The following is a 27,536-nucleotide window of genomic DNA, read 5'->3' on the forward strand; positions in this document are numbered from 1 at the left end:
ACGGCCATTTTGCCGGAAGTGACGGACCCCCCGGAAGCCAGCTGAACAACAGCGCGAGTGTGTGAAAATAACCCTGTGATATCCACAAATTTCGATAGGTAACGCTAAATTTTGTCGTTGCAAAAGACAAAAATGGAATAATAGCGTCGGCGTGCACACTAATGTTATCAAATCTACGTTTCGCGGTACATCTCGGATAGATAAGGTAGGTATCCAAGGCGGAGATTTGTAGAGAAGTTTTTGCATTGTGCTCGCCTATGTCAGAATTAACCATAATTTATATATAGATACACACTAAATTTAGGCCTATTCTGTGCTCAATTTTAAGTAGATATCTTGAATAAAAGCAAGAAGGTAAAATAAGTTGCAACTTCTCAGCTACGCCCTGGTAAGTTTAAGATAATGTGTAGGCCTATTATTTGGGATTATATTGACATCCATATACATTTAGTATATAATGACAAAGTCCAACATATTTGAATGAACTCGAGACCCAATAGAGGGCAATTACCTTGGTCCAGTGATAAATAACAGATAACAGCCATGATTTGTTGTTGTTGACGATACCCTTTATTTGAATTTTCGAAACGATAAACACAAGAATAGGCTACATCACATTAAAGAGAACTTATAATTTAAATTTTTAACTTTCAAAATAACTTTACCCATTTTAATTATTTCGTTGTGGAGAGGTTCTCTACGGTTAGTTTGTTACCTGGGTAATAATCCTGCCTCATTGGTTTACTTTTGTTCTGTTTTCATGGACATTGTTTACACTGGCGAAACAAATCGATTTGCTAAATCCTTTATTCCCTCCGGTATCATCCAGTACAACAGGAAGTCAAGAAGATAATTTTATATTGTAATTTTTTAGATGTTTTTATATGAATGGTTTTATGCTATATTTGTTTTTATAGTGTTTTCTTTGTTATTATGACGAGCAATGAATTTCCTTTTTGAGGATCAATAAAAGTTATCTTATCTTATCTTATCTTAAATGATATGTGATAATTAATAATTTAATTAATCTATAACTGTTTTAAATTACATTATACTGCAGGTCAAATTTGATTTTTATTTTGTAATGTTGAATTTACATTAAGTATAGGCCTCATGTTAATCATAATGTAGGCTACCAGTAGTATTATAATGTCTGCAGGCTGAAATTTCTGATTCAGTATACTTTTAACTATTTGACGCACACAAACTTTTTTTCTACACGCATGCATAGCGCGTACATTTTCTCGTAATACGGCATGGATGCGGCAACACATATTTTCACATCTTCTGGTAAATCTGCTCGATCTGCTGGAGGAGGAGACTTTTAAAAATTCTGACTTGCAAAAGCATCTTCATAATAACCACATAATTGGTTTCCCTTCATGAAGTATTCTGAAGACTTCCATTTCTGTACAACACTATCTCCTGCATTCCAACTCAACAGTTCGTCTTTATACTGAATTCCTGTCCGCTTGCAGAACTCTCCCAAGATAAATTCTGGATTTTCCAACAGATCATCGGAATCTATGATTACTGGCCTTGGTTCGATTCCAGTTTTTACAAGATGTTCGTATGTATGTCGCCTTGTTTGTTTCCCAACCTGGATGAAAACCCAAGTCACTTGATTTAGCCACAAATTTCGCTTGTTCCTTTTCCAAATGTTCTGGTGGTGGTAACATCTCTGGTCCAATGGTGTACGCGGACACGTATGGTTCATTTATAATCTGCACGTCATCAGGGTTACTCATGTATGTTTCAAATGCAGTTGACACCGTACGAGAAATACACCAAAGAATAACACGAACTTGCTTGTCATCAGCCATGTTGTAGGCCTATCTATAACATAGGAATATAACACAGTGCAATAAGAAATAATATATGATAGGCGTACATTAAAGCAATATATTTTTTACCTGTATTCTGCTCAATTTATAAGTATAGATATCTTGAATAAAAGCAAGAAAGTAGAATACGTTTCACCTTAGCTACTCTCTTTTAGGTAATGTCATAAATAATGTGTGGTCCCATTTTTTGACATCCATATAACATTTAGTAAGTAGCAACAAAGTTCAAGATATCCAGTGATAAATAACTGATAACAACCTTTTTTTTAATACAGTATCTTTATTTGAATTTTCACTTTTGTAACTGTGACATGATAAAACGCGTTGAGAAGACAAATAACTCCCCAAGAATACAAACATTCCAAATGACATAAACATTTATGAAGTGACTTTCAGATAATGAGAAAATAATGTTGAATAATACCATTATCAACACATTGTAAAAGGCAACCCTAACTATGTCATTCAGTTATTGTTGTTTATTATACTCAAGGAACACAAATAATTACTATTCTCCTGCACGCATGCGTAGCGCGTACATTTTCTCGTAATACGGCACGGATGCGTCAACACATACTTTCACATCTTCTGGTAGATCGGCTCGATCTGCTGGAGGAGGAGACTTGTAAAAATTCTGACTTGCAAAAGCATCTTCATAATAACCACATAACTGGTTGCCTTTTATAAACAATTCTGAAGACTTCCATTTCTGTACAACACTATCCCCTGCATTCCAACTCAACAGTTCGTCTTTATACTGAATTCCTGTCCGCTTGCAAAACTCTCTCAAAATAAATTCTGGATTTTCCAAAAGATCATCGGAATCTATGATTACTGGGCTTGGTTCGATTCCAGTTTTTACAAGATGCTCGTAATTGGAAACTTTCTCCGAAACCGTAATATTCTGGAAGTAGACTGCCTTTGTGTGCCAACGGATATACAGTAGAAAGTGCATTTCCAATTTTTTCTAAAACTGTTTTCCAAGATGAGAAGACCTTTACGGGATTTCGAATCAAGAATGCATGGCGGTAGCCTTCTGGTAACATGTGCAGCTTCCATGCGATACCATATGACATATCTTTGACAAACACAACTCTCTTGTCTCGATATTCGGCCTCCAGAATATTCTCTTTTATGTACGTATATGTCGCCTTGTTTTTTTCCCAACCTGGATGAAAACCCAAGTTAATCTCACTTGTTTTAGCTACAAATAGTATCTCTGTTTCTTTTTCTAGATTTTCTGGCTGTGTTATCATCTCTGGTCCAATGGTGTGTACGCGGACACGTATGGTTCATTTATGATCTGCACGTCGTCAATGTTACTCATGCTTTTTGCAAATGCAGTTGACACCGTACGAGGAATACACCAAAGAATAACACGAATTTGCTTATCATCAGCCATGTTTTATCTAAATTAAAATTGTTTAACGATTGTTAGTCTCTTGTAACTCCTCATAAGTTGATGGGAAGTCTTAAAAAACAGTGCAGCAGTAAAAACTAGTATACATAATACATGCTTCCTGTATTCTATGCTCACGTGTAAGCAGGTGGAATAGGTTACAACTTTCAGACTATATGAGATATGTATTGTTCGGATAGATGACTTCCAAGAAAGTAAACCACAACATCCAAACATGGTTCAACAACTTTGAACTTGAGACCAATATATGTAGAAAATGTTGATTGGTTCAATGATCGGTAAAAAAATGTTTCTTTTGATAATATATTGTCTTTTGATGAGGATAGATTCGTTAAGACCACATAATCATTAAAACTACTAAAATGAATTAATCACGCTAATCATCGTCCGTTATGTGTAACGTGGTAGGGGCGTGGTAGTAAGTATAATTTTGGTTGAGCACATTATATAAAGATTTCATTATTCATACTTTGAGAATATTCCACATATCAGTTTATATGAGCTTCTCTAGTTTATCTTAATTACCATCTGGCTGCCTGTTTATTTAGATACTAGGGCTCGCACGGTATTCTAACTTGGTGGGTGGGTACGTAGGTGCAGCTCGGTAAGGTGAAGAACAAGTTTGCGTTGTTCTTAAGGTCGTCAAGGTCAAGGTCAAATCTAAAAATTGTCTCTGATCGAGCTAAAACTTGGGTAAAATAATCCTGATGATATGGTGAGTATTAATTCGATATCGAGGAGGGCTATGTCAAATTTCAAGGAAATATTTAAAAATTGCTCTGATAGACCTGAAATTTGGGTAATGTCTTCAAAGTTGGTGGGTGGGTGCAGCTCGTTCGTTAGGTCTTCAAGGTCAAATTTTCAATTGCTCTGATCATAGAGATAATATCTCTATGCTCTGATCGACCTTAAATGTCAATGGTCAAGGTAAATTTTTTTCCGATGGACCTGAAACTTGGGTAAAGTAAGCATCAGGATATAGGATGAGTATACCCTCTCTGGGGGGAGTATACTTTGTAGTTATGGTAAATCAGGATGATCCTGTTTGTTGGCGCGTCATCAACAATGGCAAACGATAGATAATAATGAAATGCATATTCGGCTTTCCATAGTTATGGAAATCTGCTGCCACCAACCTTTCATTGGGCACACGCCGCGACCGCGAGTTTTTTGTACGTTGTGTCTGCGCCGTACATATAACATTGTATTTGTATAAAAATGGCTAAACATCATCCTGATTTAATCTTTTGTAGAAAGCAAGCAGGAGTTGGTAATTATCTTTATTCGAATTCGTAGTCATTAGTGATTATTTGCTATAGATTAGATGTCAAATAAGAGCCAAACTAGAGGTTCTAATCCAGCTAGTCTAGCCTAAAAGCCAGGCCGTGTGTGGGTGGCTATTCTCTACTTCAAAAGGACGGATCTGTGCCTAACTAAGGATCTGCCAGGTAGCCAAACTTAGGCCTAGCTAGTTCGGACTGCAGTACTGCGTTAAGGCGGTAGGCTACCTAGCTAGAGTAGGCTAGGCTAAAAATTGTCTTTTATTCACTATTTTCTTTACCCACCATTGCCTAGAGGGATGTTTTTTTTAGGTTTAGTAGCGGGCTGAACGCCCGATTGTCTCGGTGTTTACTGTATAGTGTCTGTCGGAATCTGTACTGAATGGGCAGTTAAGTTCTGACAGTGCCGGAATCCTAACCACAGCGTTAAATAAATGTGGTACTGGTAGCTAATTTAGTATGACCAGCAACTTGTTTTCTTTATTTACAGCTATTGGTAGGTTGTGCGAGAAATGTGATGGAAAATGTGTTATATGTGACTCATATGTGCGTCCATGTACATTGGTTCGTATATGTGATGAATGTAACTATGGGTCATATCAAGGAAGATGCGTAATCTGTGGAGGCCCCGGGGTGTCGGATGCATACTATTGCAAAGAGTGTACAGTCCAAGAAAAAGATGTAAGTATGCCAGAGACACTGTTATTTATTGAATATGATAAACCCCTCATGTTTTAATCTTCCTACTGGCAGTTACCATGTCTCAATTTACTTCAACATGGTTTATTGTGAATTTTTCTTTCCACATCTTCCTATTTACACATTTAACATCATATTTTTCAATTTTTTTAGCGTGATGGATGCCCTAAGATTGTTAACCTTGGAAGTGCAAAGACAGACTTGTTCTACGAACGAAAGAAGTATGGATTCAAGAAAAGATGATGTGCAAGATTGCTTGTTGCACTAGTGTATTGTACAGGGCTGGCCTTTATCAATATTTTTTTCTAAGTAAAGCTAGTTAAGCAGTGCTTATGTGAAAAACTGAATATTTATCAAAATAAAACCATTTTTTTTTATCTTAAAAAGTGGAAGACAATAAGCACAAATATTTGCTTAGGTGTTTTTTGGAAAAAAACTTAAGAAAAATCATTGACTTAACAAGTTAGATGAATCCTACCCACTCCTTATTACTAGGCTGGGAGTGGACAAGGATGGGAATTCTATCATTACATTTGATAGATAAAAGGGGGTGGTTACAGTGAACTACAAACATCATAGTGTGTGGGCAAATAAAAAGACTTTTAACTGACCTTGTTGGGAACAACGGATGACCCCAATCCCGGAGATATTATGATGTTAATGTTAAGGATGTTTTATTATACAGTAGTTCAAGTCACTGTTTTGAGCAAAATTATGTATATATATTTAGCTATCAACGCTCACCAGACCTAAAAATGTACAACAATACTTGAATAATACAGAAATACAAAATATGAAACTTAAATTCCATTAAAACAATTGCCTATTTTGTACATATTTTAAAATAAATTGTGTATTAACATGACAGATTTTGAAAATAAATTAACAGAAAAAAAATAGCGGACTTCAGTTTTTTACCCTCAATATTTATTTCTTTAAAAATATATTCACATGCGGACGGCTGACAATGTCCGTTTTATCTATTTTACGTGGCTTTTGGTAGATGTTTGCATTTCCTCAACCACTGTATAGGGCATCACTTTTCTCAAAATGATTACATTAAGGGGTAACCAATATTATTGCTCTTATTGGGCAGATTTTGGGTAAGAGAGCAACATATAAAAGGGGATTGTTGTAGGCTGTATGCCCTCTGTTATGTGCCTATGTAACGACCAGTAATTAATATTAATAAATTAAACATTAGTCAACTTATCAAATTTATTATGAAGGTTACTCATAAATATGTCAATAGGTCTACAGTGCTCCGACATACAAATCTATTACAATTTACATTTTGAACGTTATTGAATATTTACATTTTTTTAAAAAAACAAAATATACAAAAAATGTAAAAATACTAATCTAAACAGGGAGTTAACTCCCTGATCTAACATTTACTAAAATAATGTTTTCTTCGTGGTTAATTTGTTTGTAAGTACTAAAACATAATGCTATTTTCAATAATTCAATTAAAAACATTTCTGTTCATTCTGTATTAATTAATGTTAGGCAAGAGAACATTTGGCAGTTAAGCAGTTATACATAGATTAAACAAGGGAAGCATACAGCATAAACATCACACACTGCTGAGTCACCTGCTTCGACCTGAAGAGCACTAAAGATATGTGGACACCTTTAATTATTCACTTCTATTGTTTCTTTGTACACTTTATAATATGTTTATGCTTTGTACACTTATAATGCTTTATGTATGTTTTCTTGAATACATTTTGTACACATATTTTTACAAATCTTTGTGTAATACAGTAACAGTTTATTAAGATCATCAAGTCTTGTTTATTCATTAGCTGGTCTTGGTGATTGTACCTGCTTGTAGTGAGTCCATTTGTCACAACCAATCCTAAAATTCACAAAGAAAAAGAAATCAAATATCATTTTGATTTTTTTGTTAAAAGAATACTTTTAAGCCCTGTCTACACTATCAAACTTTATGTGACAAAAAAAATGGTAGATGCCCACATATGGACATGATGATGTCATATCACTACCATATTTGGGCACATCACACTTTGTTATCACATAAAGTTTGATAGTGTGGACAGAGCTTTATATTTAAACATGTCAAAGAAGAAAGATATTAGAATTGCAGAAACTTTTATAATATGTTGCACATTGTCTAAACCAAGAATCAAAGAAGGTTTTTTATTTACCTATTGGACTCAGTGTGGTCTCTGCAAGCATCTACTCGATCTGTTCTAACCCATGTTGTCATCAACACGTCCTGGCCGTCACACAAGAAGCATTGACCGGTCCAGCTGATGGTCGCATCACCGTTGTCGCGGATCACAGTGAATCCAAGAGTGGGGAAGTCGTACGATTTGGATGCATAACCAACAACTAGAGTAGGAACTACAAATGAAAATAGGAAAAGTTAAATAAAAAATTCACCATTAAAGTACACGTCTTCAGCCACTATGAATGTGTCCTAAAACGATTGCAGAAGAGAATATTCTGATGATAATTTTGAACTACTATAAAGTACAGTAGCTTGTAGTAGCAGGAAGTAAACAAGTCAGATTGTTTGCCGACATAATTATACTAAATGCTCAGTTATGTTGAGATGCTTTATGGAAAAAGTGGGACTTGGACCTACAAACTCAATCTTCTCTAGCCTGGTCACCCAGAATAATAATAATAATAATAATAATAACAGGATTTTTATAGCGCACATACCACTCAAGAGTGCTCAAGGCGCATTCAAAAAATAAAAACAAATCATACAAATGCCTGACAAATAAAATGCAATTTCTTTGGAGGGTCCCCATCCGTTCTCGTTCTGTCGCGGTCCCGGATCCCTACCTAGGTGACCAAACAAAGGAGCAGGATACACATTTGCCTTGCCACAGACGACCGGGTGCTCAGAGACAACAACCAAGACAGAGGCACCCCAAAGATAATGCTGGTCAGGAAAAAGTATACTATAAAATTCTAGAACTTTAAGAAACCTCATGATTTCCATATGCCTTAATGAATAAATGTGTTTTTAATAATTTTTTTAAAGTATCAACAGTTTTTCAAAATCTGATAGAGCTCGGTAGAGCATTCCATAGACGAGGAGCAGTAACGGTGAAAGCTCTGTCTCCCCATGAGTGGTGAGACTTAGGTTGATGTAGAAGCAGCGTATCATTAGAACGCAGATTCCGTCTGGGAACATACAGCCTAAGCATGTCAGAAATATATTCAGGAGCCATGCCATTAATAGACTTAAAAACTTAAAGAATATTATTGGTTATATAAAGAGAAGTCTAAAGCTCTGTCTACACTATTAAAAAAAGTGTAATGTGCCTAAATATGGTAGTGATATGACATTATCATGTCCATATATGGGCACATCACATGTTTTTGTCACATAAAGTTTGATAGTGTAGACAGAGCTTTATAAGTGAAGAGATATAGTATAGTACCTTTATATCCAAGAGCTATCTCTTCAACGGTGTGGTACTCTCCAAGTAGCATACCAGAATCTGTACGTGATAAGATCACTTCATCACCAACACCATTGTACCAGGTTCCTTCAAGTGAACAGTAGAGAACTACAAGCAAAAAGAAAAACATTTTAGTATGGTACGAGTATGGTACGCTCTCTTAAAAGGTAAACTGTACATTTAATCAATAGAAATATGATAAAAAAATAAAAATTTCTGTCTTACAATTGTGCATGTGTGGCTATCTGTATAATTAGTGCACACAATGTTTTTTTAACTCCTGTTCTGGTACTGGTCCGGTGCCAGCAAATCAAATAGAACATGAATGTTTCGTGTTCACGCCAATAGATATGTATATATTCGCTTGAAAACGAAACATTGATGTTTGATTTGCCGGTGGTGGAACATGTGTGAAAGACCCTTAAGGCTACTGCCAATGGCGCCATTGCGTGATGAGCATTATAGTACTTACTGTTTTCGCAATTGACGCCGTCATAACCATCTCGACAATCACATGTGTAAAACCCTTCAAGATTGTTGCAACTTCCTCCATTTTGACATGGTAGACTTGAACACTCGTTTACATCTAGAAAATAAGAAAAAGTCTAATATTAGACTGCAGTAGCTTGTGTGTAATATTGTACAGTGATTTATTCTCATCTTTTAATTTACTAATTGAAATATTGTTTTGTTTCTAGCAGAACCGTAGAAGTCAATGGTTGCAAGAAATATGTGAAGAAAAAGTAAATGTGGTTATATGTTGAGGTAAGTTTTAAATTGTATTAGATGCTACTAATAGTATTTGAATGGTTTGTTTCTTAGAAAATAATCAATCTGATTAACTTACCCACTTCACAATTTGTACCAGTCCATGCATCAGTGCATTCACATGTATGGGTAGTACCTTGATTTACGCATGTTCCACTGTTTTGACAAGGTGAACTCATACAAGGATCCAAAGCTGTGAAAAGAATTAATACAAATTATTATGTATGAAAAGGACTTAACTGAAAAGGACAACTTTACCTTGATAAGATCTATGAGCTACTGTGTGTATTGTGTTTAGACTACTAGAAGATGATAAAATGTATCGGTACTTACTTATCTCGCAGTGTGTTCCTGTCCACTCGTTTAAACATTGGCAAGTATAGCTATTGATACCATCGATGCAAAATCCTCCATTCAGGCAAGGGGCACTTTGACATTCATTAATATCTGCAAGTAAAACAAAATTTTTTCATGGAAATAGTGAAAATAGGAGTAAGCTCTACACTCCAGCACTAATTTGAAAATGCGCTTGCTTTTATTGATGGGGATCACCTTGCTAAATGATGGTCTTACTCTTACATTAGTGCAAAGATAACGCATGTAAGAGTGCTGTCAGTGGCACCTGTTAATAAAGCAAGCTTCTTACACAGACAATTTTCAATATTAATGAAAAATATTTCTTACTAATTTCACAATTTGTTCCCTCAAATCCTTGGAGACAGCTACAAGAGTATTGGTTGATGGTTTGTGAACATACGCCACCATTCTGACAAGGCAAACTTGCACATTCATCAATATCTAAATATAGAAGAAATATGGTAATGTTTTGACTATATGGTCATGTTTTTACATGTCATTATTACATGATAATGTGAAATTTATTGCACAAATACCACAATACCATGTAATTAAATTCTACTTTTATTTCAATTACCAAACTGCATTTCAAATATAAGTTTATAAACTTACCCGTTTCACAAAGAACACCTGTATAACCAGGTGCACATGTACAGGTGTATCCGTTAACCAAATTGTTACAGGTGGCTCCATTTTGACAAGGAATGCTAACACACTCATTGTTGTCTGAAATCAAAAAGAATTGAATAATGTAGTTAAATAATAATTATTTTAAGTTTAAAACCCGAAGTAAGATTGTGCTATTATTCTTTCAGGGTTTGGAAAGTGGAGATACTACACTTGATTATGTTTTGTGTCACATTCTTAAGTTTAAGTAAGTCATTTGGGCATTAAAAGTATACACAGAAAAGGCACAGTTGAAATGAGCATTACAAAGTCTCGTACTTATACTTGCGGTTTAAAGGAGATACTTACCTATTTCACAGCTAGCACCAGAGAATCCAGGTAGACAAAAGCAAGTAAACGCATTCACGTTATCAACACATGTACCGCCATTAATGCAAGGGAAGCTTGAACACTCATTGAGATCTGGAAAACAAAGAGATTAGTAAGTAAAAAGATTATAGTTATAAGTATGTTTAGGCTGTATAATGTTTTTGTAAACTTGTTATTCACTATCAAACTAGTGTGTCCAAATATGGTAGTGATATGCCCAAATATGGTAGTGACATGTCCATATATGGGCACATCACATTTTTTTGTCACTTAAAGTTTAATAGTGTAGAGATTTAGAGTTAGAAAGGTGGGGAGGCTGTTTCTCTACCAACTACATGCACAAACAGAGAAAATGATTGAATAATTATTCAACTTTGTTTTAGCTAGATACTTCAAAGAATTAGGATGTTTTTTTTTACTTACTCTCTTCACATGTAGGGCCGGACCATCCTGGTGCACACTGGCAAAAGAACTGGTTGATACTATCTGTACAAACACCACCATTTTGACAAGGAGCACTAGCACATTCATTATTATCTAAAAGACAAATGATAAAAATAATGAATAAGAATAAGATTAATCAAAGTCAAACATTATTTCTTTTCTTCTTCTTCCATTCAGGAGCAAACTTCATTGGCTACTGCTCCACTGGCTCTGCTTTTGCAATTTTCATTTCCGAATTTGCTGCAGTAAAGTAACTAGTAGTGCACACTTACTTTGTTCACAGGCAAGTCCAGACCAGCCAGGTGCACACAGACAGTAATACTCATTTGTTCCATCAAGACATGTACCTCCATTCATACATGGGCTACTGGCACATTCGTTGATATCTAGAGAAGTAAGAATTATTTTAGTAAAGTTCATGAATATAAAAGTTGAAACAACAACAATTCCATTACATGTACATAAAACCATAATATAAGACAAAATACATGCGTTTCTTTTCTTTATAAGCACTTTGGTTAGGTTTCTTTTTTACATATGCATCTATTTGAGTATTGAGCAAATTGTAGAATGTGTGTTATGCTAGTATATTTACTGTTATATGACTACTATAAGCTTTCCAAAGTATCTAACAACTTGTCATATACTTCCTTCATCATTGCTTAGCAAAACTACAGAGTGTACACATGCATGTACACTAGGGCGTCAACAATGCCGTGTATTGTGTGCACACTACGGTGTGTGTGTGTAAACTCTAGAGAAGTATCTGAAGTATGAGATGAGTTGATCTTCTGTTTTAGGAATCATTTATTGAGCTACGCACAAGCTTACTACTATTCTAATATTTTGCAACAATTGTTTTTTTAAATAATAACAAATTATTTTGATAATTATTCTTTACATACTGTTTTCACAAAATTCGCCTGTAAAGCCAGGTGCACAGTTACAAATGAATTCGTTTATACCATCTACACATGTACCGTCATTTAAACATGGTCCACTTCCACATTCATTGATATCTGAAATGAAATCATTTTAAAAACATTCATTATTTAGAATAATAACACTGCAAACTTTATACAAGACGGTACTATCGTGATCCGTGGATTAAAATCTCTCATATTTTAAGTATGGAAATCAGGCAAGCCAAAGCCATTACACAATTGAAGAAAATTCTTAACGAACACCTTAGTACGCTATTTGGTGCTGAATAGGTTTTCGACTCCAGTTCTACGACGTAGAAGAGGAGGATCCCATATGTATGTATAGATTTATTTACAGAAAGGCACCATTGTTCATTGTTTTGATTTAAACTTAAATTAATACCTTTACCATACTTATTATGTTTCTGGAAAAATAGTACACTGGAGAAAAAGAAAGAGCAACAAGCAAATGTCTTTGAACAATAACTTACCATTTTCACAACGTATTCCATTGTAACCTGGTGCGCAGATACACTGATAGAAATTGATTCCATCAATACAGAGGGCTCCATTCAAACATGGGTTACTGGAACATTCGTCTATGTCTGTAAGTTAAAATTTTTAGTAAAATATAACATACAAAATGTTAATCATTGATCAATTAAAATTGATTTTTAGTTTGTTTAAAATGTTGTATAAGATACTAATCATGTAACTGTAACACCATAAAATTGTTTAATGAATATAAGTTGAAATACATACTTATTTCGCAGTTTGTTCCAGTAAAACCTGGTTGACAAGCGCATACATATCCATTCACACCATCAGTACATGTACCACCATTCTGACAAGGAATACTTGCACACTCCATGTCGTCTGTAAAATGGAAAGAAGATTTAAGTAAGTATGGAATGCATTTTGTTGTATCAAAATATATTGTTAAAGGTTGATAGACTTGTTGCAACCCCTCAAATTTAAGGAAAATAATTCCCTTTAAAAAAAATTAAAGTAGTTTTTCAAAATAATGATAATGAAATTTCTACTCACTTATTTCACAGAGAGTTCCGGAGAATCCTGGTAAGCATTGACAAACGAAGCCGTTGACTTGATCGGAGCAAGTACCGCCATTTTCACAAGGTGTGCTGGCACACTCATTGGTATCTGAAAAATGTAGTAATCACATCATGTAAAATGTCTATTTTTTGCGACAACATTATGAGGTCAAGGTAAATGATATATGTTTTGACATATTAAAAGATACTTACTCTCAGTACAGGTGACACCTGTCCATCCAGATGCGCATTGACAAAAGTAGCCATCTATCTGGTCTAAGCATAAACCACCATTACGACATGGAGTGCTCGAACATTCATCAATATCTATAAAACAAATTTTTTTTAATTAGCAACAACATCAAAAAACATATTTAAAAAGTAAACCAAATTTTAAGGAAACCATAAGGGGCTTGTGCTAGGAGGCCTACTAAAAACTAGTTACATTAAGATAATAAATAAATAAATACAAATTAAACGAATAGACCATGACAGGATCAACAGGGGACGCGCATTGGAAGAAACGTACAAAGGATTGGATGTAAATACTTACTGGTTTCACAGTTGGTTCCTGTCCAGCCTGCGTCGCAGTTACAGAAGTAGCCGTTGACTCCATCAAGACAAGTGGCACCATTAATACATGGTGAGCTTGCACACTCGTTAACATCTGTTTAAAAGAAATTGTCAATGTATTCATGTTAATATAAAAGATTCTGTCTGTTATTAGAAAATATTAATTATATCTTTTTAAGCTCTGTCTACACTATCAAACTAGTGCGATGTGCCCAAATATGGTAGTGATATGACATCATCATGTCCATATATGGGCACATCACATTTTGTTGTCACATAAAATTTGATAGTGTAGACAAAGTTCAATGCAATTCACTATTGTTATTTTACAGGTTACAGTACTTACTGACTTCACATCGCACACCAACCCAACCAGATGAACATTGACAGACATACGCATTGATACCATCAATACAGATACCATCATTGAGACATGGAGCACTGCTGCATTCATCCACATCTAGGATGGAAAAAAGTAATCAATATCATATTAATTAATGTTAGTTCAATAATACATGCTGATTTATATTCCATTGTTTTACATTTCTCACAAACAGATCTATCTCCTAGAAAGGTTTTGATCACTAAGCTCTGTCCACACTATCAAGCTAGTTTGACAAAAAAAGTGTCATGTGCCCAAATATGGTAGGAATATGACATCATTGTGTCCATATATGGGCACATAACATTTTTTGTCACATAAAGTTTGATAGTGTAGACAGAGCTTTGTACCAATGACTACGCTAAGTCAAATACAAAAGAGGCCACTTACTGTCTGCACAATCTGGTCCAGTGAATCCAGATAAGCACTGACAAGTATATGCGTTAATACCATCCAGACAAGAGCCACCATTCATACATGGTCCACTGGCGCATTCATTTGTATCTACAAAATAAACCATGTTTAAACATTTCCGCACACCAATAAATTAGAATTCCACAATTAAAATGATAGATGAGTGTTTGAACTTACTAATTTCACAGTTTGTTCCAGTATATCCAGGAGCACATTGACAAGCATAGTTGTTGACTCCATCGATACAAAGACCTCCATTTTGACATGGCATACTTATACATTCGTTATTGTCTGTACAAAAGAAAACATTGGTTAAACTTGTAAGTATAACTTTAGTATTTCTCATGAATTATACAAATGTTTCTTAGTTTATATGTACATAGTGCAATTTTCTAACAAATGCACACTCTATATAACTAAAATAATGAATCATAATTAATTGCTTAATAATTGATAACTTACTATTTTCACAAAATTGTCCATTATATCCAGGAACACAGACACAGATGAAGGAATTAATTTGATCCAGACAGGTAGCGCCATTTAAACACGGACTGCTTACACACTCATTTGCATCTGCAATAAAAAGGATTAGCATGAAGAATACGAAAAGTAACTGTGAAACGATTGAGTGGAAATACAGTATGTATATGTTTCAATACTATGGCCAACCTCTATTCAGGGGACAGTTTGTTGATTCCCAAAGATGTTTTCTTAAAAGGGTGATTGTCCAAATGAAATTCACCAGCTAGCGTGACCTTAGGCCTGCTGATGCTTCTGCTAATGTAACTGCTGTGACTATGTGATAACAACATTACATATGGAACTTACTAATTTCGCAGTTTGTTCCTGTCCACCCAACAACACATGTGCAGACGTATGCATTGACAAGATCTGTACAGACTCCTCCGTTCAGACATGGGCTGCTTGCACACTCTTCAACATCTGCAAAGAAAAGCTTTATTGATTAATACATGCAAAAAATGTAGCTGATTGTAATGGAACTGATGGTGAAATAAATTCCTGCCAGACGTTTTTGTATAGACTCCGGTTCACAAGTAAGTACAAATATTGTAATAAATGTGTGTAAAGTTAATCAAGTTAGTTATTCTTAGAAATACATGAAGCACCAAAGTACACCACATATACTTGTTTCAGGTGAAATGTTTTAATACTTACTTATTTCACAATTGGTTCCAGTAAAGCCAGATTCACAGTTACAGGTATACTGGTTGATTCCGTCAAGACAAGTTCCTCCATTTTGGCAAGGCGTGCTTGCACATTCATTGTCATCTAAAAATTAAAAAACAATTTAGATTAATACCAATCAATCAATCTGTTTGGCCAATCATTCTAGCAACTATTTGTTGTTCTTTTTTTAATAAAAGAGGTAACTGTTAGTAAACCCTATCTCGCTTATATGTGCAACTGAAGATCATACACAGATTTGCTGATATATTTACATTTTAACAGTTTATCTTTTTAAAGGTTTGAAGTATGAGAACAACATACTTATTTCTCAATTGCTTTCAGTAAATGAAGTGTTTAAGTGGTGTTTAGTTACAAATATAATAATTAATAAATTATTCATAGGCCAACAACTCCTTGATAATCAAGAGTGAGTGAGTGGCCGAGCGGTTAAGACAGTGGAACCGTAATACGTAGCAATAACATCAAGGGTTCGAGGCTCACTCGCTCCATGCTTTTGGTGGTAGAACGAGTCTTCTTGGATAAGGACTATAAACCATAGGTCCAGTGTACACATCTAGCTCATGTGCACTTTAAGGAAGCTAGTACATCTTTCAAGACGAGTAGGGGGTTACCCCGGTGTACTAGTTCACACACAGCCACTGTCACAAACTCATCATATATATACACTGGGCTCTCTGGGAGAACAGTCTTAGACTGAAGAGGCTACACAGTAAAAAGAATAAATAAATGATCTAAACTTACTTATTTCACAGAGAGTCCCAGAATAGCCAGGAAAACAATTGCATTCAAATCGATTCACTCCATCAATACATGTTGCACCATTTTGACAGGGAACACTCTGACATTCAGAAACATCTGTAAAATAAATGAGAATTGATGGTAAGTTAGTAAAGTAAATAAGTCGTGTTAATCACAATAAACAATAATTTTAAAAGTCAGTGGTCATATTTACCATTTACACTTAGAGCTAAGGAAAATCTTCTATCTAAGTGAATACAATTAAGGGGATATACTTAAATATTTATTGACTATTCACTTAGGTGTAATTGGTGAATGTGGCCACTGATTACAAAAATAGGCGTAGTTGTTCAACTTACTAATTTCACAATTTGTGCTTGTAAATCCAGGAACACATGCACATGTGTATTGGTTGACGCCATCAATGCACAAACCACCATTTTGACAGGGAAAACTAGCACACTCATCAATATCTTTAAAAAAATTTGAAAAGGTTACTTTTACAATTTATGATTTCTGCTGAGCCAGGCAGTTGGGAAAATCCAAAGAAAATCATTCAAATAATAGAATGGCTACTTTATCTTTGTGGAACAGATTTAAGATTCTTTTGGTTTTGGGTAGGCTGTGATTTTCTTGACTATTCTATGTATTTGCTATCTATGTTATTCCTGAAGGTAACAATATCAAAGTATATAGGAATACAACATACTTATTTCGCAATTGCTTCCAGTGAAGCCAAAATCACAAAGGCAGGTATAACCATTGATGGCATCTAAGCATGTTCCTCCATTTTGACAAGGCAAGCTTTCACATTCATTGATATCTAAAAACAAAATAAAGAGATGAATATGAAACATTAGTGTAGATATTTATATAAGTGGATTATAATGGATGGAGATAGATAGGTATGTGTAAAAGGCTTACTAGCCTGTCATTCATACCTCTTGACTACCGAGCTTGCGCTGATGGCTAGGGGTTTCTCAACACCCTGAACCAAAGCTACTCCACAGCAGTTACAAACAATACAAAGAAACTAGACAAGCAAGTTAGTACATTTAGATAAATATTACAAAACCAGCTAGTTTATGTATACCAACAACAATACTTACTAGTTTGACAGTTAGAACCAGTAAATCCAGGTGAGCAGAGACAGAGATATCCATTTACACCATCTAGACAGGTACCAGCATTTAAACATGGCAAACTCTGACACTCATTGATATCTGTAGTGGTAAAATAATCAGATCACTGTATATACATAGTGTCCATCAAATCACTGTTAGTGTTTCAGTACATAGAGTTTCTCTATGTACTGAGATACTTGGTGTTGTGTTGACCGCTTTGCAGCTTATAATAATGAAGCTATACTGGGATTGCGTGCAGGTGAAGCATCAGAGCCAAGGGTCTTGATTGTTGGTTACATCCAGACACTTACCTGCAGCATATATTAAGGAATGAGGTGTTTATACTCCCATTACCAGATACCACAATACCAGTAGATATAAAATAGGACTTACTAATATCACAGTTGACCCCAGTCCATCCAGGTAAACACTGGCATGTGTAACTATTGACACCATCTATGCATGTTGCTCCGTTCGCACATGGGGCACTTGAACATTCGTTTGAGTCTAAGAGAGAGAACGAAAACAGAGATATAATTAGGTTGTTTAGCTCTCCGTGGAGTAGTATCAAAACTAGCCGTCAAGCATTATTCATGATAGCTGTGTTCAATCGCACTACTGTTAAGCGTACATAGAACGGAGTTAAGCAGACCCGAGTTATATGGTTACAACCGATTCTTGTGTGAACAGCCTAATCTTGTTGTGTCGTTAACTTTCCTTTCGTTTGAACGCAGGACAAGCTAACTAGACCAAAATATAACTGGAATAGACCACTATTTAACTCCAATAGAGAAAAGAGCGTCAAGCTAAATTATCTTTTTGATCTCAGTTACAATTTCCTCGTTTTTAAAATTAAATATACGTACTAATTTCACAGTGAACTCCAATGTAACCATTTGCACACTGACACGTATAACCGTTGATTCCATCTAAACAAAGTCCTCCATTAAGACAGGGCGATGATAAACATTCATTATTATCTGCAAAAAAACAACGTTTGATAGTAAATCATGACGTCATTGGTCAAACAGAGATATAGTATTATATACCTGTAAATGCGTTAAACCTTTAGATATAGTGTCTCTCTGAAAATAATTTTTTGTTGTTGAATAGGTCATTTTAATTTGAGCAAATAGTGGATCAAGATAACAAAAGAATTATTTACCTGATAAACCCATAATTTTAAACTTTTGTGGTAGTGTTTTTGATGGTAATTTCAATCTATTCTATTTTTTGTGATGTGAAAATATATTACACATTATTAAACTTACTGTCTTCACAGATTATTCCCTCGAAACCAGGAATACAGTCGCAACTAAATGAATTCGTTAAATCGTTACATGTGGCTCCATTTTGGCATGGCCTAGGATCACAATCATCTGGATCTAAAAAGAAATGGAAACAAAATTTAAAATAATTTAGTCGATATCTAAGATGTACATAGTTGGATATGTATAGACGGCAAGACAAGCAGAGGACAAGGAAGAGCCCATCCATGCTTATTTACCTTACCTGGTTAAGTTGGTGAATACCCACCAAAGTTAGGGATATTTCCATGAACCTAAGTTACCCGGGTAAATAATGTCTCCAAATAGCCCAATTCACGCAAATGATTCCTAAAGACTAATGGACATATCTACTATATTTTCATGACAGCTAATCGTCGACCTGGAGTTGACAATAAGTAAGGGAATAGACATTGATCGTCATTGGTGTTGCTGCTTCCTACAATTTACACTATTTTATTATATCTTTTCTATTAAAAAAAATAAAAATATTACCTGCGTTATAGCTGATTTGAAAACCTTTATTGACGATGTTCCTATCTGTTGAAAATATAAACCATGCCTGATCACCATTTAGTACAAAAGGGTCTGGTAGTGTTCCATCACTCGTCAAGTTACCCTCTAGCATTCCAGTTTTCAGTTGGAACTCTGCGTTAGAGCCTACACCATACTCTAAAACATCTTTATTAATCTGTTAGTAGAGAAATATAATTCATAGTTACAGTTTTGCTCTACCTTTCGCCGCTACATAAATTATGTTAGATCAAAATGTCATTATCTGGATATTAAATACGAGCCACTTCCATACGTACAGTTGTCAATTAAAATAGTTAAACTCATACCGATTTGTATCACCTGATTAAAACACACATACCTCTGTCATAAAATCTTCAAAGTAGAACTTGATGCTACGTGCGTTATGCACACGCACGAGGTACACGCAATAATGTCGATTGGAATACATGTCTGGATAGTCAGGACTCCTAATTACACCCGTATCGTTGTAGAAGTTGGAGCCGCAGTTCTGACCTATTGAAATTATAATATTAGTAAAGAAAAAATTGATTAATCCAACTGTAGAAGATAACCAAGAGTCGGTAATAAATGGTGCCACAAATTCTGGAGACACATTGTGTAGCTAAAAAGTAAAGGAATGGAAATTTCTATCGTATCGTCAATAAAGCTTGGTTCCCATTATAATGCAACGCAATGACGTTTCCAACGTAATCGAGTTGACATACCAACGCAAGCGACAGTAAAGCGTGGTTCCCACTAGCGACGCAGCACAAGGACGTAACGCAACGCAAGTGAATTGACCAATCACAAACGATGACTTATCCGCTTGTGATTGCTAACTGTCTATAACTTCGCTTATCATTGGTTAAAACGCTTGCGTTGCGTTTACGTCCTTGCGTTACGTTCTAGTGGGAACCACGCTTTAAATAAGACGGATAATCCTCCAGCGGCATCAGATAATAAATCGCTTTCTATTGTGTTTTTTTTTACATTACAATGTAATTGATGAGATAAACGATAACCTACCTGTAATGATCTCACACGTGACACCATGATATCCAGAGTCGCAGTAACACGTAAAATAACCACCTCCGTCGACGCACGTGGCACCATTTTGACAAGGGTTGGAGGCACATTCTGCAAAAGATTTTTTTTTTTGTCTTGTGTGAGTTCATCTCACGTTTATTTAAATTCTCATTGGTGAATATATTATATACATATAAGTACATTTGTGAAAATTAAAAGTAAGTGTTTAAAGTAGTTAAAACACAGGTATATTTACATAATAAGATGCTTGAATTCAGTATTAACCATATTGGTTTTCATTAAAATTTTAGATACGATGTTATATTAATTAAAATGTAAAAATGAAAAATGGCGGTAAAATACATGATTAAAATTTGAAAGTTAGATATTTAGAATGATAGCATGCAATGATATATTTAAGGAAAACCGTAAGGTTAGAGTCCATACACTGTGCAAGTCCAAGATGCGATTTTGGCTCTGTGCGTATGTGAGACGCTTCATACCCGATGTCACCGTGGTACAACTACTACTTACAATTTGTATTTACGATATAAAATATTGCAAATATAGAAAAATATATATATTGAACAAATACAAATACATGCAGATAACATTGACATGTATACAATATAAATATTGCAAATATAGAAAAATATATATATATTAAAAAATAAATACCAATAATTACAGATTTCATATAGGTTATTAAAATTGTCTAAAAACATAATCAAGGGTTACATTTAAAATCACTTGAAATAAAAAAGGGCTACACATTTATATTAAAACTTATACAGCATATGTCACACTAATATAAAATACAATTGTAAAACGTAGGGATAGAGATTTCCAGCACATATATATTTTAATTATTCAATAGGTCAAATATCCTGTCTTTACTATTTTTCCATTTCTGATCAGCAGTATAAAAGTTATACGAATACTCATTATTTATGAGGTTTATAATTTCATTTTTAAATAGCCCCCAAATATTTGCAGATTCTTTTTTTTCTGTCGTTTCTAGTTCTTTTTGGAGGATTTATATATACAAAAAGTAAAAACTGAAATTAATTCGTTTACAAGTTTGTTTGTTGTTCCCAAAATTACATTAACCCACTTTGGGAAGTCTTGCTGTACTGTAACCTCATTTGGAAGACACTGAACCAGCATATCTTTAAACTTTTTCCAGACTGGTTGAATAGTTTTACATGAAATTAATAAGTGTTTTTCATTTTCTATATGATTCTTACACTTATTACATTTGTCTGTTGTGCATAATTTCCATCTTTTTAGTCTTTTTTAACATATAAGGATTCGATGTAACAACTTAAAATTGAGCTACTTTTACCATGTGTTTCATTCTACATACTTTTCTATTCCATATTTCATTCCAGTCAATAATTTCATCTCTAAATTCTATTTCCCATTTCATTTGAGGATTTGGAATAATACATATATCATTTATAAACTGCTTATAATAGTAAGACGATCTTATCTTATGAAATATATTATGTTCTCTTAATTGTATATCTATGCGTGCATTTTCCAACCTTATTTGTTCTTTCCATATATCAGGTATTGCATTTATTGTTGCAAAGTATTCAATTAATCCATTCTGTTTATTCGACAGAGTTGGAATAATTTCTGCTGCAGTCAATAACCTGTTATTAACGACTATATCATTTACTCTTTTGTATTCAGAGTTTAACCAGGTGTTGAAATATAGAGATTTTCCCTCAATTGATGTTATAAATTTGTTTTCTCATAAGTGTTGTGACCTAATTTCTTGTAAATTTTGCGGCTCTAAACAATATACAATATTGTTTAACTTTACAGCTGCTTTCAACATATTCATATAAAATACTGGCATATTTTTTAATTTAGTATGTGCTTCAGTATTTAATTTACTACAATTCGCATGTATAATCAACTGGATGCATATAGTAGTTTAGAATACATTTCCAAATACATGGGTTAGGATTTAACAGTCTCTTAACCCAACTCAACTTCAGAGAGTCCACTAAGATATTAAAATTCACCATATTTATACCACCTTTATCTACTGTGTTTATAAGAGATATTCTGCAAAAGATAAATAAATTATTATTATTAATACCTTAACAGTATTGTACAGCATTGCAATACTATTTATGTTTATTCTCCAAGGGGGCCCATAAATCTAAATCTATACCTCTATGGTTAAACCAAATAATTTGGAATGTTTATTTGTATATTATATGTTTATAATCTAACAGTAGGGCCTACCCACACTCACAGTAATAAAGTTTATTTGTATATATTTTTATATTACATCTAACAGTACCAACACTCACAGTAAGACATTTGCGATTCAAATTGCGATCAAAAGTGGTTAATACCTTAACAGTATTGTACAGCATTGCAATACTATTTATGTTTATTCTCCAAGGAGGCCCATAAATCTAAATCTATACCTGTATGGTTAAACCAAATAATTTGGAATGTTCCATTCATCACAAATCAATACATTTGTAAAAACGTATATTAAATGTATCAAAATAGTATTTTTTAAAGAAAATCGGCCTGTCTTCAACATTATGATGCTGTACTCGAACTGTTCAACCGGTTTTCAGCTATTAAAAACAATTATCGTAGGAGGAGATAGAAAAATGCGAAGCCTCCTCGCAATTTTGTGGCGGGTATTTTTCAAGATGGACATCCATTAGACAGTGTATACCACGATCGGAAAACACCCCTATTTGGGGCAAATCGTTGAACCTAAATTCGTTTTAATCGTCAATAACTAATTATCTAACTTAATTTAATTAGTAAACAGGGTTACATCAGGTGGTTAAAATCAGTACCGAAAGTACGAACCAACTTTATATACCATCGAGTAAAAATTCTAGAAGTAAGGCGCGATTTACCGAATTTTGCCCTTACGTAAATTTATATATAGATATATGGGATTACCAATTAAAATGATTTTACTGAACTATAGTTTATACTTGGCCAACATTACTTTATAAAAAAAGTTGAAACCAATAGGCCTACCATTTTAAAGGCCATATCACATGGTGATAATGAGACATTTTTTTTACAATAAAAATATCATAAACACGCAAGAAAATCATAGAATTCGTGTATTTAGAAGAACTTATAGTAAACTAATGCTTTATACATTAACAAGAGGTATAATTACTCATTATCTGGCCGGGATGCATTATTATCATTACTTTACTGTTTTGTCAAATAAAGCAGTGGTACTGTCGAATATTTTACAAAAGTTGTGCTGTTATAGGCCTAGTAGTTTTGTTAAAATGTAAAAAAAATTTTGCAATAACATTTTTCCACACGTTGTATCAGACGATGGTAAACTTTCTGGATGGATTCGTAGCATCTAAACAAATTTCAATGTTTTGGGATGTTTAGTTTTATTAGGCACGACCAAGTTGTAGGTCTATTTGTCCATTATGGACACTCATGATGTTTCACGGTACTATGTTGTGTTAAATTACTTAAGAGCGTGTATGTGCTTTCTTCTGTCTGTCTTGGTCTCGCATTATGTTATTGGACAAGGAACTTACCACTATTCTCGCACACCCCACTGTCACCACGATTACAATCTAACAGTCGAAAAGAGAGATACAGGGTCCTTATTAGTCCATCGGTAATTAAAGTGACTTATCGTTAAAAACAATATATATGTGCCAGAAATATTGCAGTTGAAATAATAGTGATAATATGTTTATATCTATCGCAGTTTAGGCTAAAAAATGTAAATACAACAATGTTGTTTGCATGATGAATAAACACTAACAAAGTTAGGTTTTCCGTGCATCATGTAGGCCTATTTACTAAAAGGGATATTTGAGAATGTTCTCTGACTGGAGTATGCGATCAATATTTTTTTGTCAAATAAAGCAGTGGTCGAATATTTTGTAGGCCGACGTGTTTACAAAAGTTGTGCTGTAGTACGGTGTTATTGAAAGGTTTTCATGGCGAATATCACTAGAAAAGTTAGGTTTGCGGCGCACCATGACTAGAGTAATGATGCGATCAACATGTTGCAGCATTATCAAAACGTCGAGACGTTCTTAATCCTTGTATATCAGTTACCTGTTTGGAAACAGGTGAAACCGCAAACAAATATATTTATTAAAATGTATATGATATGTTGTAGACATGTATATTTACGCGACTATTGATTTGCAACTATTGTCGTTTGGAGGACGCCTTTCCTTTTATTCTATATAAACATGAGAGAAAAAATGTTATTCCAAATGTTTTATTTTTCTTTATTATTTAAGTCAAGAAAGCCAACAATTAAGGTATTAGAAAATTGACTAACCGACATGACCCCAATTTGTTTAGGTCCCCATCAAATATTTAATGATATTCCGAAACGGAACTTGTTATATAATTGCTAAGTTCCACCATGAAAGAGTAAATCACACACACGCATATTTGTATTTTTTTAGCATTCCCAGTTAATTAAATTGGATAAATACCGAAAAGTCCCAACAAAAGTTGCTTATCTCTTAAGCCGTCTACAAATAATTTACATTGAATTTACATATCACAGACTGGATTAGGCTCTTCATGTAGTTGGGTGGAGTTGTATGTACCTTTCCCACAATTACAATGAATTGTGGAATTTTAATCTGTTCATCAGAGTACCACGCTTTTAAAACTCAATGACCATTATTGTTGTTACGTAAGATCTGAAGAGTTAGTATAGTATAATAACAATGCCGTTTTCTGTAGAAAATATTTGGAAAATTCAAACGAAAATCCGTCTCAATGAGTTTCTAATCTTTAACTTTGTTTCTATAGTAGAATTTCAAAGTCAAAAATACAAAAATGAGCAAACTTCAATTAAGTATTAATATTGGTAATTAGTTCCTATAATAATTGTTGGAATGTTACTCTTGGTTGGTTGTGTAGTGGGAAAACACATTGTAGACAATGTTATTCAAGTTGGGGTTTAAATACTACTAACAATTTAAAAAATAAATAAGTAAATTTAAAAAAGATATTTTTTTGAAACATAAAAATAACTTAAATACTTCAAATATTTTAATTTCTCAGCAAAAAAAAGACTTTAAATGCAGTTTCATCAAACTTTTTCCAAAAGTGTGATTGCTTATACTTTTAAAAATCTCTGAAAGGTTAAAAGACTATATTAAAAAATATATAGAGTTGTTATGGGTAAAACCAAAGTTTAGAAGTTTCAGAAATCATTTTCCGCCATGACATTTTAGTAAGTATTAAAAACAATTCGAGGGCAATGTGCCCAGAAGAGAATGTCACATTTATCAATATGTATTCGGTAAATTGTGTACTGGACCTAATGTAAATTTGTCTAAAATATCGATTTTTAAAATTATATTGCACAGAACAGAAATATTCGTCTTCAGATGCAAACTTTTTTATTTATTTGTTTAATTTGCAAAAATGCCCCTGATATATGTTCCATGGTAGAAGCTAGGCCTGGCAATATTTGATTTAACCATAGATGAATTTGTTTTCCGTCCATGATTTAACTATTAATATTTTCATATTAGGCATCTTTTATAGGTTAAGCTTTGATCGAATAATATGCAGTACCACTGCATAAAAGCTATTATTATAAAATACTGTATGTGAATACTTTATAACCTATATTTTAAAACTTGCAAAGCTGTTCGTGCAAAAGCAAAAACAATTTTTCATTCGTCTGTAGAGACTGTTAACTTTGGATTACATGTTAAGTTAATAGAAAACGTAGTTTCAAGGCTGTAATTGTTCTTTCTACATTAATAATTTACACCAATAGACATTAGGCAATACTCTAAATACAAATTCTTACCATTTTGTGCTGCAGTTAAGCATATAAGACTGAAAAGTGTCGTCGCTAACAACATGTTGCTACAAGAACCAAACATTTTGAATATTCTTCTTGTCCAGTATCAGATTCTTTAATCGTCTGCTCTTGTCGTCTGTGTCAATGTTACCTATCTTTATTTTGAATAGCACTCTTCAAAGATAACGATTTGGTTCCGCACTACTTACTAACAATAGTTTTGGAATCCATTGAATAGTCAAGGCGTTGTTTCATTTTGATGCAAATGCACCTTTACGTTCTTTGATTTGAGGATTGACTAAAGATGCGACAATTCTGTTCACACCCTATTATGTTCACAGTTTTTGTATGCTATTAACGAATTCGATTTAGAATATAAAATAGAACTTGACTCTTCTGACCTAATCAATTACGTTAATTCAAATGAATTCGATTATAGTGTTTGCTATGTGTCCAATCATGTACGTACAACGCCATTTTTATTATTTTTCATATGCCATTTGATAGGACCAAATTTTATCGAAAGGGCCTAAATTTGCCATATTTGCGCATATATCCCTTTACTGTTAATAAGCAAACTTTTCCATAATGCATTCGTTGTATTATGTTCTTATTTAAGCCAAATTATATCGAAAACAGTGTCAAATTTCCACACTTTTATTTTTGGACATAACTAGTTACTATGTTTCTATACGATGATGATACAACGATATAATCCCATATGCAATATTATCCCATAATTATTGAATTTTAAAAAGTGTATATTTTGGTCATTGGTGGTACGTGCACCTGTGTATTATTGGCTTAATCATCTTAATCAAAGTAACCATTTATATCAAAAGTAACAACTTTTGACATAAATGGTTACTATAGCACAATTGACATGCGCAGAACCCATTATTCGTATCTGCGCATGTTTATTATGCAATAGTAACCATTTATGTAAAAAAAGAAAAGGGTCGAAAATCGGACTTTTTCGGAAATTTCCCTGTACTAAGGGTATAGTACAGGGATTTTTTCAAAAAATTGGCCAATTTTCGACCTTTTTATTTTTCGATAAAACTGGTTACTATAGCACAATTAACATGCGCAGAACCCATTAGTCGACTCTGCGCATGTTTATTATGCTATAGTAACCATTTATATCAAAAGTAACCACTTTTGACATAAATGGTTACTATAGCTCAATTGACATGCGCAGAACCCATTATTCGT

The 27,536-nt window shown here is 33.9% G+C and overlaps 2 protein-coding genes and 1 pseudogene across 2 annotated transcripts; 1 reads left to right on the plus strand and 2 right to left on the minus strand.

The window, feature by feature from the left end:
- Positions 1-2,339: 2,339 nt before the first annotated feature.
- On the minus strand, positions 2,340-3,273 carry LOC140047706 (uncharacterized; annotated as a pseudogene).
- A 1,120-nt stretch (positions 3,274-4,393) lies between these two features.
- Positions 4,394-6,048, plus strand: LOC140061091 (PHD finger-like domain-containing protein 5A). Its single transcript, XM_072107539.1, has 3 exons — positions 4,394-4,534; positions 5,035-5,225; positions 5,397-6,048. Exons 1-3 carry the CDS (start codon positions 4,483-4,485, stop codon positions 5,484-5,486), a joined length of 333 nt encoding a protein of 110 aa, XP_071963640.1. The 5' UTR covers positions 4,394-4,482; the 3' UTR covers positions 5,487-6,048.
- A 992-nt stretch (positions 6,049-7,040) lies between these two features.
- LOC140042781 (uncharacterized) lies at positions 7,041-26,576 on the minus strand. Its single transcript, XM_072087721.1, has 29 exons — positions 26,531-26,576; positions 20,501-20,611; positions 19,833-19,987; positions 19,454-19,649; positions 18,944-19,057; positions 16,908-17,021; positions 16,552-16,665; positions 15,778-15,891; positions 15,430-15,543; positions 15,057-15,174; positions 14,776-14,939; positions 14,575-14,688; positions 14,149-14,277; positions 13,783-13,896; positions 13,443-13,556; positions 13,225-13,338; positions 12,940-13,053; positions 12,669-12,782; positions 11,527-11,640; positions 11,234-11,347; positions 10,790-10,903; positions 10,427-10,540; positions 10,142-10,255; positions 9,791-9,904; positions 9,537-9,650; positions 9,162-9,275; positions 8,669-8,797; positions 7,415-7,613; positions 7,041-7,104 (listed from the first exon to the last, which is right to left on the minus strand). Exons 1-29 carry the CDS (start codon positions 26,574-26,576, stop codon positions 7,041-7,043), a joined length of 3,477 nt encoding a protein of 1,158 aa, XP_071943822.1.
- Positions 26,577-27,536: the final 960 nt, after the last annotated feature.

The sequence above is a fragment of the Antedon mediterranea genome, chromosome 1, assembly GCF_964355755.1.
Source record: "Antedon mediterranea chromosome 1, ecAntMedi1.1, whole genome shotgun sequence".
Taxonomy (NCBI): Eukaryota; Metazoa; Echinodermata; class Crinoidea; order Comatulida; family Antedonidae; genus Antedon; species Antedon mediterranea.

What these genes read in the sequence shown, in the direction of transcription:
- LOC140061091 (XM_072107539.1), top strand. Translation starts at nt 4,483, where the DNA reads ATGGCTAAACATCATCCTGATTTAATCTTTTGTAGAAAGCAAGCAGGA. An exon ending in TAGAAAGCAAGCAGGAGTTG is followed by an intron (nt 4,535 to 5,034) that starts GTAATTATCTTT and finishes CTTTATTTACAG; the next exon opens with CTATTGGTAGGTTGTGCGAG. An exon ending in GTACAGTCCAAGAAAAAGAT is followed by an intron (nt 5,226 to 5,396) that starts GTAAGTATGCCA and finishes CAATTTTTTTAG; the next exon opens with CGTGATGGATGCCCTAAGAT.
- LOC140042781 (XM_072087721.1), bottom strand. Translation starts at nt 26,576, where the DNA reads ATGAAACAACGCCTTGACTATTCAATGGATTCCAAAACTATTGTTA. An exon ending in TTGAAGATTTTATGACAGAG is followed by an intron (nt 19,650 to 19,832) that starts GTATGTGTGTTT and finishes CTCTACTAACAG; the next exon opens with ATTAATAAAGATGTTTTAGA. An exon ending in TGGGACTCTCTGTGAAATAA is followed by an intron (nt 15,892 to 16,551) that starts GTAAGTTTAGAT and finishes TTTAATTTTTAG; the next exon opens with ATGACAATGAATGTGCAAGC.